Raw genomic sequence first — 14,182 nt, forward strand, 5'->3', positions numbered from 1 at the left:
GCGTCTGAAAAGATTGATTTCACTTTGTTCATCATGTTTGGAAATGTTTCCTCTGAATGTAAAAATGTATTTTACTTGATGTTATTTCATTCTACCTCTATCTCGTTGATGCACCAGCTGTGTGGTACTATTCTTGCTGTGGTCTAAAACAAAAGAAATAAACATATGTAAACAATGTAACAATGTACACAAAATGCACTCAAATACTTTTACAATTATAATTTCTTTTACAAATACAATTATACGTTTATTATTTTATGTATGAAAAGTGATTATTGACAATTTGTTGGTGGCTAATCTGTGTGTGATATTTTTAGAAACATGACAACAAACAAGAATGTTATCTTACTATTTAAATTGTTTGTTTTTAGCAGATTTTAAACAAAAATGGATCTGAAATAAACACTACCTTTTTCTTGAATTCTATCAAATTCACCTATTACCACATTTAAAGCTAAAGTGCAAAATAAAAGCTAGCAAAGTCTTGAAAGTTGATTCAAAAAGAGATTACTAATTGAAATTATTCAATTATATAACTCTAAAACCTTTTTTCTCTTGTCCTATATTCTAAATTGTGAACAGTTTCTGACATTATCCTGTATCAGTGGTAATTATAATGTAATTTCATGTTCTTATCATAAACCATATGTCACTCTTGATCAGAATTACAACATGTAGACAAGTTCAGTAAATAGTTTATTTGAAAAATCAGTCGTAATAAATAACATTGTATATAAATATTCTCAGTTTTACAGTAACAGAACAATGTGACATGTCACAGAAACAGCAGTCATACGAGGGAAAAAATTCACTCTGTATCAGATATTTTATATCAACAGAAACTGAACTTGCTACTTTGCAGGAAGCTCTAACTGATTTTTCTTCCCTTGTCATAACTGTTTCTCTTTTGTCTTGACAGATAAACAAACAATCCAACCGACTGTGTACAAGCACTATAAATATAAAAAGGTACAGTGTGTAAATGCAGCACTACAGTTTCAAACTGATAGTGAAATCAGCATTTCTCTCCCTTTAGCTGAGTCTCTTCATGCCCCACATCAGAGACCAAAGCAAAACAATATTATCATGAACAACTATAGCAATGCCCTTATAATGTAGCTAACCTGCTACATGTGTAGCTTTTTTTGCAGGAACAAGTTTCCTCAGAAACATTTACATTCATTACATATGATGGGAACAAACATTTTGTTAGATTTCCATTGTATGTTAGTGCAACTTTGCAGCTGTCGTCACAGTGATGCCTTAAATTAGTACAGACTGATAGAGATGATTCACTCAAACATCACATCAGGAGTGTTCTTTACAATGTTTCTTCATCACCCATAATGCCCTCTTTTCACCTGTCTGTGACGAGCTGCGTCCCCTCAGCCGTGACTTATGAAGCCAGAGATTTAGCAGCAGCGGCCGACCTTGGCTGAGGTTTTCTTTGGCTGTTTATCATGTTTCTTCTCTTGGCAGGCTGGAGCAGAGAGCAGAGGCAGACTGTACAGGAGGATGATGATCAGGTTCACCACCACACAAAACAGCGCTGCACCCACTGAGTGAGAAGAGGTGATGGGGATGGAGTGTTCAAGGAGCCAGGGCCGCCGTGTCACCATGTCCTGCTCAATGGCCCTCATCTGGAAGTGGGTGCCCAGGATGCCACACACATGGAAGAGTTGATGGCTGTGACCTGCAGAGGGAGCAGTCGAGGCGTGTGTGAGCTCAGGCGGCACAATCACGTGTCAGTGAAATGAGCCGTAAACTCAAACTCTGATAACTGAGCGCAATGTGTCACTGAATTAAACAGAATGGAAAACTTTGGGAGGCGGTTTGACATTGGAATAATCTGTCTAATGTGTTAATCTGTTAATGTGAACCCAGTGTTTATTTGTAGGGATGATAAGTCTGGTATGAGACAAAAAAAATCCTCATTCACGAGCTTTTCCTCAGGGAACTTTTTCTTCCAATACTGTGGATGCACACCAACACACAAACAAGCAGTGTCAGTGGAAGTTCTTTGACAGTCGATGTTGCCAACAAGGATTACACTTCAGCGTGTCTCATGTGAACTGAGATGATCTACTGGACCGATTCCAACATTCCCTGTCAGTCTTTACACACCAAAATATGTAAACAGTTGGAGAAAATATGCAATGCAAAGATCAGGAAATAGTCCAATGACAAATCTCGGCAGGTTCTGGCTGGCACCCCCGACAAAGTAAACCGATGCTCAGCGTGTCGATGACAACAACAGCTACTCCTCAGATCACACTTACCTATGTAATCGAAGCTGCCAGGTGCGAGGCGCTCAGGTAAATGTGTGGCAAACAGAAAGCCTGTGAGTAAAGCCAAGGCGATGTGGTAGTAGTGGAGGATGTTGGTGTCATTGTCTGTGCAGCCTTCCCCGACACACAGAAACACCTGTGAAGACAGCGCAGAGCAGAAAAGGAATGTTTCCACCTTTATCCCATTTATAAAGAGAAATTGACAAAACCCTACATTTGAAAATGGAACAAACAAGTTCAGATATAATAATTGGCTGTTGTTTTTCAAACCCTTTGAAAGAGAATCTCTAATGCATCCTGTTTAACTTCAGACGCTGCATCATAAATCAGTTCTAACCTTCAATAAAATGATTCATTTCTTTTATGATGTAATAAAATGCTTTTCAACTCTCTGCAGCTCTCAACCTTCAGGCACTGGTGATGTGACCCATAAGTTATGTTTCATATACTTCATTTCCTTTTCCATTTCACAAAGATTTGTCATATCATAGAGGGATACAGTATCTGTCAAGTTGCTGTCAAAGAGCATGTGTCCCTATGTTTCCAATACAAGAAGTAAAAACAAACGTCTTATACATTCATTGTGTTTAATGTAGCATGTGTGTTTGGAAATGTAACTCATTTTAATTGAATTCATGCAGCTACCACTTTTGTGAACTAGTTCAGGTGAAAAAGTCTTTGCATCAATTGTTTTGTAATTCTGTCTTCACTAACTGGGCACCACAGTATACAAGTAAAACTGCACCAGATTCATATCACATGTCATATCTTAGGTTGCATAACATTAACATGTGCATTTCAATAAATGTGGCGAGGCAAAGTTCACAAGTCCAAAACACGTATTTGTATCTTACCTTTTGTGCTTTTTATCCATCTAGATTGTTTTGATGTGAGTTGCAGAGTTTTGGAGATACCAGCCACTAAGTTGTCTGACTTCTCTTAAATATAACGGACCTGTGTACTTTGTTTTGAGAAACTTCATAAAGGAACTATTTCTTTTCACTGAACTGCACTCGTCGGACAGAGGGAAATGTGCATCTACTCAAGGATGAGAGGCTTTTGATCATGACAGCGTGGGGTGTAAACATTAAGGCCGATAAATAGGCCTAAACGTAAAAGGGAGGAGTGTACTTTTGATTTTAGGCCGAACTGCCCCTTTAACTACTATCATGACTTTAAATCACATCACAACTGAGGTAGCACCCCAGGTGGACCTACCCTGTAGAACAGAGGAATGTTGTCGAACAGGTACGGGTAGGCGAAGGCAAAAACACGCAGGTATTTGCTGAACTTTGGACTCTGGCACTCAGGGAATCTGAAATAAAAGAAGCGAGACATTATTTTTCAATAATAAACAATTCTTTAACACTTACATCCACTGAACATTACTTGTTATTGTTACAACTCTGGAGGGAATCTATGCAGAACATCACCACTAGTTATGTCGTACTTGAGCATGTGTGATTCATTAAAGCCATAATACTGAAGCAATTAAAAGTGAACCACAAAACCATGTGCACTATGCAAAATGTATGTTTTTGTTCACTGGCCAAATGGCGAGTGAACGTTCACATTGCACTCAATAGATCAACAGCTGTTATTACCAACATTTCTTTGGTAATAATAATTTACCAGCACCTGAGTGGTGGCTGGTGCTGTCTGTGTGCCCTGCAGATGTTAAGGAATCAATGTGGGTAAAGTTTAAAAGTCCTGTAATCCTTAACCAGCATGTGTATAATCAATCTGCTGAGGAAGGTGTGAACAGAAGCTGCACCTTTCCAGATAAGTAAGTAAAGAAATCACAGAAGATTTGAGACAAACAACGTAACTTGTATGCTTCACTGAACCTTTATATTCACAAGCTTCAAAAGCCAGCTATCACTTCAACCACGTGTGATTGTCTGAGAGTTAAAGTCAGTTGTTACAGAACATGTTGTGCCACCCGTCTGTCAGCTTCTCCAACCTGCTCGACTGAAACTACAATCAAAGTAAATCACTGTTTAGGCTTGGTCCCTGTAGTCACGGTCGGGTAACGCCCTTTGTATTAAAAAGTCAGTTGCTCAATTCTACTTTTGAAATCCCAGTCAACAATGTATGTGGGATGAAGTCTGTCTCAAGGCTTTTGAAGGATAATGGCACATTTTAAAGGATTAAAGTGCATTCATCTACTGCTACCATCATCACAATGAACCTGCTTTTAGACAGAACAGTGAGGGAAGCCTATTTCTAGGTGTCTTTACCTCTTTATGGTGTCATGATTATATTGCCAGTATGGTAAGCCAAGCCTTAGCAGAGGGGAGAGACGAGCAAAGAACAATAATTAGCTCCACCAAGCTGACATTAAATCAGAACATGAAGAGATAACAGTGGCAACAATGTGATAACTGTAACAGGTGAGACAGCATTGTGTTCATACAGTAAGGTGTTTCTCAGGTCATTCAAACCTCGAAGATGGCTCATTTTACTTATTTTACTAATAAAGTGTTGTCATGGACATGCTATAACATTGTGCTTATTTACAAATGAAACTGTGATTTGCTTTATATTGACAACAGAGAAAAGGCCAGTTAGTTCCACATTTAGTGACCTAAACACTAAGAATACAACTCTGCGAAAATATTGTCAAAGCTCCCGTTTTATCCACTGTTAACAATGTTGTAAAATATACCCAACATTATCTTGTCTTAGAATATTTTATACTTAATGTACTTCTGTATAAAAAGTATTAGTAAAATTCAATTATAGCCTACATATATTTACATGTATGTATGTAATGTATACTCCGGGTCACTGATTATTGGACTGGCTGATAAAAAAAGTACAATATTCGCCTCAAAATGAAGTGGATGGTAGCTAAATGAAATTCAGCACGTTAGTATTTGAACATGCTAATATTTTGCTTGGTGCATTTAACATAGTTAAATAGTAGTTTTTAAATATGCTAACATGCTAATGTTGTACCCCAGTTTGAGCCTCTCATATATTTATCACACATTTAATTACCTATAGCTGATTTGTTTAAAGCTACTGTTTTGGTTTTTTAAGACTTATTTATTTTTTAGAAGACCAAATCTTAAGCTAGCTCTGTGACCTGAAACTAGGACGGCCTAGCGTTAGCATGTTGCCATGGTTACACATGCTACACAACCATTAAGATTTAGTATCAGCAGCACGACATTAAAGCATGGCATTCTCTCTCCACACCTGGAATAGCAGGCGATGCTGGTGCAGATGACGGTGTTGAACACAGCGATGGGGACGTAGCACTGATGGAAGACGCCGTTCACCCACTTATCCGGGAAAACGTAAGCTGAGTAGCTGATGGCTGAACCTGCAGCAGGACACATCCACAAGTGAACACTTATCATCTTTAATGAGACATTGGGACATTTTGCAACCCAAAAACTGGTGAAAAACGTGATGATTTCCAAACTCTAACCAAAAGTTTTTTCATGGGACAATAATAGTAATTTGGCATTCAACATGTTCTCATGGTCAAAACTCAGACAACTGTCACTGAATAGCACATCAAAATGCAAAAAGTGTCAAAGTAAGATTCAATTATTTTTCATGTTTCAGTACCAGTGTGTACTGTATGTGTTCCAGTATAAACCTAACCAGACCAGAAGCACAGAGATACTGCAGAATTACAAATTGAACATGAAGAACTGTAAAGTTCAAACATATCAGTGGTTTGCAAAACTTGTGCATTGCCAACATTCATTCAGTCATCTGCTTGTGCAGTTATTTGACATACAATATCTGGTGTTGCTGATCCTTAGCTGTAGCATGCGGAGGGCTCAGTGCACGAAAACAAACCACTCCGTACATTACTCCCTGACAGTGGACCACATGTACTCACCCAGGCTGTAGAAACTGAGGGCGCCGTAGTCGAAGAAGAAGCAGATGTGGCGTGCCCGCGCCGACATGCTGCTGAAGGTGTGAGCGCAGCTGGACGCCAGCGGATAAATACAGCAGGAGAGCAGGAACGTGAGCAGAGGCCAGGTGAAGGAGTCCTGCCATGCTGTCTGAATCAGGACCACCGACACTAGTTTCCATAGGAAGTACCTGGAACAGGAGCAGGTAATTCATTAAGTGAATTAGACTGGAGTGGATGCAGAAGGATATTTTTATACTCTAACTGCTGGACATTGGAGCGAAACAGTGTGTAAGTGGCACATTGACACGTTACAAGTGTATTAACACAACTTATTTAAGAAGTCGTAGCTCATAGTTAAAATAATATAGGAAGCCGTCTAATTAGTGAAAACACAGCTTCAGTGTTTGAGTGGTTTCTACTGAACAGTCTTCTGATCAGCTCCTCAGGCTGTTACTACATGGCTGGTTACAGCTGAGTCATTGCTCGACACCATCCCACACACTGTGGTAGTTAAACTGATAGTACTGCTGGAATGTTTGCACATGCACAAGATGGGAAGTAAGAGGCTGAATATTGTTGTATGATATCTGGACATCGCACGCATAGCATGTGGGTGTGTCAACAGTATGAAGAGATTTTTCCCTCCAGACTTGAAGTTGAAGCTCCTGACGTCCCGTAACAACTTGTCTTTTTTCCATTTCTGTTTGTTTAAACACTAAAGGAGTAGTTATGCTGAGCTTTAGCTGATGGTTTTGGGCCTTTTTTTCTGTTCATGCATCATGTCTGTTCTACTCTCTGTCTGTCTTCTACCTTTGTGGTTGCCCTGATTTGTTCAACCTGCCTCATCCTCCTGCATATTTAGTCAACGAATGGTTTCTCTTTGATTTGTAAGTTTGTCTGTATTCTTCTGCCTCTGTCTTACCAGTTTCTCCATAGTTTCTCTTGGCCCTTTTGCAATGGTTTAATGAATGTATCATCAAGGCAGGTTGAAAAACCAAAAACAAGCGTGAGTATGACAACACTGAACTCTAAAGAACAAAAGGCAAACTACAAAATCCAGCTGACAAGTATGAAAACTTAACTAAACTGAAGAAACACAAGGAGCACATACAGACAATCTGACAACTGAAACAATAACAAAATAAACAGGGACAAATGAACTAACGCAACACAGGTGGGCACAGGAAACAGGCAGGTAAAAGATAAAGACAGGTAGGAGAAGGCAAAAAAACGTCAAGAAACATAAAATTGTAAATAACTTCCCTCTAACCCTGACAGGTGCATCTACAGTGCATCTATGCTAGGCTAAGCTAACTGCTCCATATTAAATGCACAGACATCAGAGTGGTGTTAGTCTTTTCATCTAACTCACAATGAGACAGCAAATAGGGGAATTTCCAAAAATATGAAACATATCCGAAACAAACTGGAACGTTTGAACTGCTTCTTAATGTGAGTCAGTCAGAAAGAGACGTATAAATGAGCAAAACTACAGAGTATTAAAGTGTCAGCTGTGATGATATTTAATCTGCACGTTGATACATTTAAAAGCCATAAACTGGGTTGGGCTTGTCATCCCTGTACAGGTACCGACAGGACCCGTCAGTGTAGACAAACCCAAGATGTCCACGATCGAGTCTCACGTCCATGTTCGCTCAGTTAAATCATGCGTTCGTCAGCAACTGTCGGTTACATAACAGCCAACAGTCCGCAAAGCTGAATCTTATCAGCGGGCGACAGTTTGCTGTGTGTATTTTTGGATAGCAGCTTCTGTTTTCCCTCCTCAGTGCACCTCATTGACAAATCAACATTATTTGTGCTTTTCCCTGTCGCTGAGCACTTAGCTAATTGTGGCAACTTGTATGTACGCCTTAAGCACAGATCTGCTCATTAGCGGCTGGCCTGTAGATCTAAGCCAAACCCCACAACACAAATACCCATGAGCCCTTAGCATATCTTCAACACACACACAAACACACACACACACACACACACTTTCTCCCTGGATCATGCAGTCAAAGCAACTGGCATCTCAGCAGGGAGGAAGTGCAGTGTGGCCCTGGAGAACATTTGTAGTATCTTTAAATCAAAAAACGTACTCACATGAACACACACTATCTGCAGTGGTACAGAGCCGACACACGTCTTTGATATGTTTTAACCTTCATGCTTTTTACTCCTCAGATTTTAAGCAACTCGGACTATTCCTGCAAGTGCGAGACTTTACAACCTCAGTGAATTGTGTTGCAGAGGTTACAACTGAGGTTTGCATGTTAACCAGCCCCTGCCAATCCAGTGCTAGCCATGTCCGGCCTTGCTAGCTGCACAGCTAAATGAGCTAACCGGCTAACTGCTGCTAGGGGTTACTCTGGTGAAATTCTGATGTCTATTTGTTCTGAGTATGAATTTGACAGGTAGCCCATTTTTACAGTTTGCACCTGTAAAGATCCCTTCATAGATACATTAGTCCCCGATCGCACAGAGAGTTGTCGCTAGAGGCTAGCAAGCTGCCGATGAGTTTTTGTGTGATTGACCGCTGAAGGCACACATTAATTCTCTAATGTTTGTCTAACGTGGCTTTTGCAGGGATTAGGGTACCATTTTTACATTTGACCTTTAAAATGACACCTGCTTTTGAACTTCTTCAAGTTTCAGCATCAGACTTGTGTCTACTGACCAGGATTGGCTTCTGAATTATTTGCAATGTCACAAATCACGCTAATAAAAAAAAGTCTTAAAAAAAAAAAATCTACAAATAAAGGCTTTCTGGAGATTTTTAACCCAAATACCAGTGGTGGACTCAGGATATCTGAGGGGCAGGGGTGGACAAAAATTAACGCATGTTACCACATTTAGCCAATGGAAGGGGCAGCACAGAGGGCACTTTGTTTAGTTTGTTTAGTTTTTTTCCAACATGGGGCACTGGGGGGTCGTCACCAGCGCCAAATACAATACATATCTGATGAGTTATCTAATACATGAGCTGGATATTTGTGCCTTGTATGCTCAAACAATATCAGTTTTCACACTGCATGGTACAAAGTTGAGCAAATGAACTGAATCAAGTGTAAGTGGACTGTATGTACACAGCTGTACTGTGAGAGTCATGTTGATCTCGAGGCTTGTTGACAGGGAGACACCGTGAGTCTGCAGGAGGTCTATGAGACCCACGTGGTTGCTGGGATATCTGACTTCACAACAAACTTGTGTTTTAGAACAATCCTCTCCTGTTACTTGCGTGTGTGATTCTTCTGTGCAGACTGTCTGCAGGATCCCCAACAGCTTTATGACAATATAAAGGCCACTGCTCTCCTGGCTTCTGTTTAACTGCGAGAAGAGTGAATCTGTGGTAATAAATACACACTGGGACGAATCCACTGACATCATAACATGAATACCAAGCAGACAGATACTGTACCTCTGGCGATGAGCAGTAAAACTGAACCGTAGTCTTCAATCGTTAATGTGCCTGAACTGATTTGATAAATCTGACAGAGAGAATGTGAGTGTGTTCAACAACTCGAGGACATCGGGGATTACTCTCTGGCCTTCAGACTCAACAAGCTGTGCAGGATTCCTTTAAACTTGAAGGTGGACTCCTCAAACAAACAACAGAAGCAGCGCTGCAAAAGGAAATGCCTTCACCCAGATTGTTACACGTGACATCAGACTGTTCCGAAGTCTTGCACAACTCAGAAAAACAACTAACTCTAAAAGCCCTCACGTACCAAGTGATGTAGAAACGACATGATTAGAGATCTTTAAATTGTGATGACATGCGTCAGCCCTACCAGGTGGGCAGAAAGTGGGTCCAGATGTTGAGCGTCTCATTGGTCAGCTGGAAGAGGCTCAGGATGCAGTCGGTGGCCGAGCTGCGCGGGTGTCTGTAGCCGGAGATGATGCTGTCCTCATGGAAAACCTTGAGAAAGAAAACTCTTGTTTACTCCTCAGTCCGTCTGACAACTGAAAACTTTTTTTCTCTCTAGACGTGTCGCAGAGCAGAGTTCAGCATCGTCCTGAGGCGTCCTGCGAAACATCTGAGAGGTCTCGAGATGATTGATGCTTGTTGGTTCTTGTTACTTTTTAAATACTGGACACTTTTTACCTTTTTCAGCTTCCAAAACAATCCCTCAAGCAATCGACTATTTCAATCATCTATTAAGCAATATCGCTCATGATCATGAGTTCATCAGACAATCAATAACAGTGCTGTGACAATGTGATATCTGGCCAGCTCTGTGACATCACGTTAGAGTCCACTACGTTTGAAGATATTTTTGTCTGAGTGCCGTCTGCTCACACAAACAAGAAAGACATAAGAAAAATAGAAAAACAAAAACAATGAAAAAAAGGTGCCTCTTGAAATGCTTGTGTCTTAATAATACAATACTAAGTGTACTGAGATACACTGAGATGAGATACGATGACTGGAAGTTAGGCTCAATTTTTTCTCAAACTTTTGACTTCTTTATAAAAATAACCCGTGGCGTGTTTTTTTTTAATATATTTCCTCCCTGACACTCGATCAAATCCAGCCCAGTGTGAGCGTGTGGAACCAGAGAAATGTCCAGTAACGATCCAGTGAAGATGAACTTACTTTGGGCACTTGATTGATGGTGAAGACTCGTGGTAATCGGAGGCTGAGCATGACTTCCACTGCACACTGCTGCTGCTTCTGCTGTCTGGAGGAGAGCTGAACTGAGGCCAGCGGCTGGGTGTGCCTCTGTCTTTAAAAGGCTCGTGTTGCCATGCCTTCCTCCGGGTTTGTCCCCTTCATCTCCTCCCTCGCCAAACCCAGTGAGAATATTCACCTGTGCCACTCCTCCTCCTCCTCCTCCTCCTCCTCCTCCTGCCGCTGTCTCTCTGGAGGTGTGCACACAGGTGTATACTCACACTCACACACACACACACACACACACACACACACATACACACACATACACACACAGGCATATACAGTCAAAGGTGAGAGGAGGACCGGTTTTTCAAGATCAGACCCAGAACCATGCATCAACCCTCGATCACCTTAAAACAAACCCTTTATTTTGTAATGCTCTCACAAAGAGAGGACAGTCGAGCCGGTCAGGCAGGTTTATTGAAAAAAGATCCTTGGGGGTGACAAAAACACAAGCTCTCATTGTTATGAATGTCCTGCAACTGACACCATTTAGCCTATTTTCCTGCCACAAACTCTCAGTGAGCTCAGAGGTGAACTTCACAGGAGCTACCTGATGTTCAGGCGCTCCGGATGAGGCTGACACCATGAATGAAGGGTGTGAATCCGTCTGGCAGTAAAAGTCAACAGAGGCGGCCTCCCGGTCAAACCGACTTGTGACTCGGCGGCCATCACGCCCAAGCCGAGACGGCCGAGCTCCCCCGGGCCTGTTATCTTGTTTAAACGCTGAAGCAATGAAAGCAAACACGGCTCACCGCCACCGCAGAATTAGGAAGTGGAAATGTGAGACGTTAATTGTGGTTCGGCTGAGAGTGCGCTCGTGTCACACATAAAGAAATCCCTGATGATACTTTGATTTGTTTCATGTTTGATCTGAGGTCAGCTGCCCTGAACAAAATGTCACGCTCGCTTTAGTGTTAACACAAAAGATAAGTTAATGCTTCATCTCAAAGGTTTGATGGAAAACTCAATGTATTCCGGGTTCAAATGCCACACCCACAAAGTCCACTCAAATTAGATGGAGTAAAGCATTTATCAGGAAGTCTCTATTTAGTCACCAAAACATCTGTCCTTGTTTTCCACTTGCAGAACTCCTCCACGTTGTACTACGAGCTGCGATCACAACAGCTCAGGTGAGGAAGACATTCATGCACCTGGGAGCTCACTGAGTTTTCTCTCAGAGGAGCTGCAGTCAGAGTCACAGCAGCACCGTCGAACATAACACACCGACGGGACATGGACGTCTGACTGGAGGTCCGCTTGGTTTGGCATGCAGTCAGTCAGTCAGTCAGTCAGTACAGTTAATGTGTGAGATAATATGTAAGTCATTAAGGTTTAGCGTAACAGTATAAACACAGCCAGGAGCTGGGAGTCCTGCCTCCAGAGAGCCAGAGAATATAAACAAGGTCAAATGATGATAACAAAGAAAAAACTCAGAGGGAGGTCACTGCAGATCATCAGAACTCTGACTTTTAATGTGTCTTAATGTTTTAATATTATGTTTAAAATGTACCTTTCTTCTTTACTGAATGAGGAGATTCTCCAGGTAAAAACTGTATTATTAGGTTATGTTGCATCTCTTCTCCTTAAAAACACTATTATGATAGTGAAGTAATCACTTTAAAAATGTTTGTCGGGTCCAAATTTTTTGTTTTGTTGATGTGTGCGTCAGAATTCTGACAACTGGTTCCAGTTTGTGATCTGACAGTATAATAATGTTTGGTATCTGTGTCTTGGTAGTTTTCCAGTTTGTGGAAAAGTCAGTAAAACTTGAGTGAGTTCTGCAGTGTGAGCCCAGAACACTGTAGTGTCATATTGTTAGCTAGCTAGCATTAGTTTTATTAACAGTTTTTTATTAGCAGTATTAAGTAAGGCGCTGTCATGGCTCCTCTGTGACCTCACGGAACAGAGACATATTGAGCCATGAATCACACATACGATGTTTGTCAATTTAAAAGATAATCTTCCGAGTCAAGAATGTCACCATTTGTCATCATTTAAGTACCCGTCTTGTATAAAGAGCTCTGATCGCTGCACTGTGGATCACAGGCGTTACCAGTACGTCCTGGTCTGGCCTTCCTACTCTGACAAGGGAACACTGGTGTGATGATCCAGGAGGACTGAACTATTTTCATTTTCACTGAACTGAACCAAGAAACTGAACTGTTGACTGTGTTTCTAGAATGGAGATCTTGTGGAGGATGTTTTTTGGGCTGTTCACCCGCTGGAACACTTTCGCACATTATCACACACCTGATTCACCAACTCTTCAATGTTAAATATATTCCCTGTTGTATTAAAAGAAAAGTGGTTGTGAGATTGTGTGACCAGTCACTAACAAGACCAGCATATGTTGTGTTTTGGTGCTGGTCTATGCTGGTTTTTCCGGCAGGGAGAGTCAACCTGGTTTAATGGAGACACCTTGCAGTGTTTTTAAAGGGTTCATGAGGGTTACACTGAGTATTCTATTCATGCGCCCTTTGTCAACACACATCACCATCACCACCTTGGCACAGGAAAGTATTAAAAAAGATGAGAATCAGAACAAATATGCTCATATTGACAACTGCCGTTATGTGAAAGGTAAGTTCATCAAATCTGTAAGCGGATAATATCCAGGATAGCATACAAAGTTTTTTTCTGAAACAAGGTCCCATGGTGCAAACTGGAAGAGGCGCTACTCCGGCTCTCTATTAGCTAGCTAACGTTAGCAATGTTGTTAGCAAGCCAGCAATAGCAGTGTTAGATACTGCAATAAACTGGTGACCACTTTACATTAACTAAACTTTCCACTTTTATTCCATATCCATAATCTGAAGGTTTTGGTGGCGGGACAAATATCTTTCACAGCCTGAATCATAGAAGATTTTATTATTTAAAACATGGTGTGTGTGTGTGTGTGTGTGTGTGTGTGTGTGTGTGTGTCATGCTGTTGACGCTATTTTCTGATTTATGTAAAGATATAAACAGATATACAACATTCCGTCTGTGAGAACCTTTGACTCTGATATGTCAACAAAATGAAATAAGACTTTTGAGCCTGGTTTTAAATGTTTACCTGTCTGTACTGGAGATTCATGCAGATTGGTGCATTTTTGAATGCCTCATTTGAATATTTAATCATGTGATTACTGCTATAACTGTGTTCATGTCAGTCATCAGCTGGGGAAGTTTCATGTTGATACCTCTTTCTTTGTTAAAACCTTTTAGCCACCTTCACCTGCAGTGTGCCTTTCCTGTCTGCTCGCTGGGCGAAGGTATCAGTTCACCTCTGACCTCCACCCAGACACAATGCATGGGTGTCTTTGGGTGGAGGTCAAGAGAGAGACCTTTGTCTGC

The 14,182-nt window shown here is 41.1% G+C and overlaps 1 protein-coding gene and 1 long non-coding RNA gene across 4 annotated transcripts; one reads left to right on the top strand and one right to left on the bottom strand.

Annotated features, from left to right (window-relative positions):
* Nucleotides 1-693: 693 nt before the first annotated feature.
* On the bottom strand, nucleotides 694-10,896 carry paqr5b (progestin and adipoQ receptor family member Vb). 2 transcript variants are annotated; one of them, XM_037095943.1, is made up of 8 exons: nucleotides 10,766-10,896; nucleotides 9,960-10,087; nucleotides 6,151-6,356; nucleotides 5,493-5,619; nucleotides 4,529-4,573; nucleotides 3,507-3,603; nucleotides 2,280-2,424; nucleotides 694-1,693 (listed from the first exon to the last, which is right to left on the bottom strand). In XM_037095943.1, exons 1-8 carry the CDS (start codon nucleotides 10,814-10,816, stop codon nucleotides 1,413-1,415), a joined length of 1,080 nt encoding a protein of 359 aa, XP_036951838.1. In that variant the 5' UTR covers nucleotides 10,817-10,896; the 3' UTR covers nucleotides 694-1,412. The 2 variants fall into 2 exon arrangements, with proteins under 2 accessions (XP_036951838.1, XP_036951839.1); XM_037095944.1 differs by lacking the exon at nucleotides 4,529-4,573.
* LOC119018351 lies at nucleotides 5,454-13,116 on the top strand. Of its 2 annotated transcripts, none has more exons than XR_005074721.1 (3): nucleotides 5,454-5,593; nucleotides 6,133-6,371; nucleotides 11,933-13,116. It is a non-coding gene; the product is annotated as an uncharacterized LOC119018351 (long non-coding RNA). The 2 variants fall into 2 exon arrangements; XR_005074720.1 differs by having other exon boundaries at nucleotides 5,459-5,593; nucleotides 6,155-6,371.
* The last annotated feature ends 1,066 nt before the right edge of the window (nucleotides 13,117-14,182 follow it).

This window comes from Acanthopagrus latus, chromosome 4 (assembly GCF_904848185.1).
Source record: "Acanthopagrus latus isolate v.2019 chromosome 4, fAcaLat1.1, whole genome shotgun sequence".
Lineage (NCBI taxonomy): Eukaryota > Metazoa > Chordata > Actinopteri > Spariformes > Sparidae > Acanthopagrus > Acanthopagrus latus.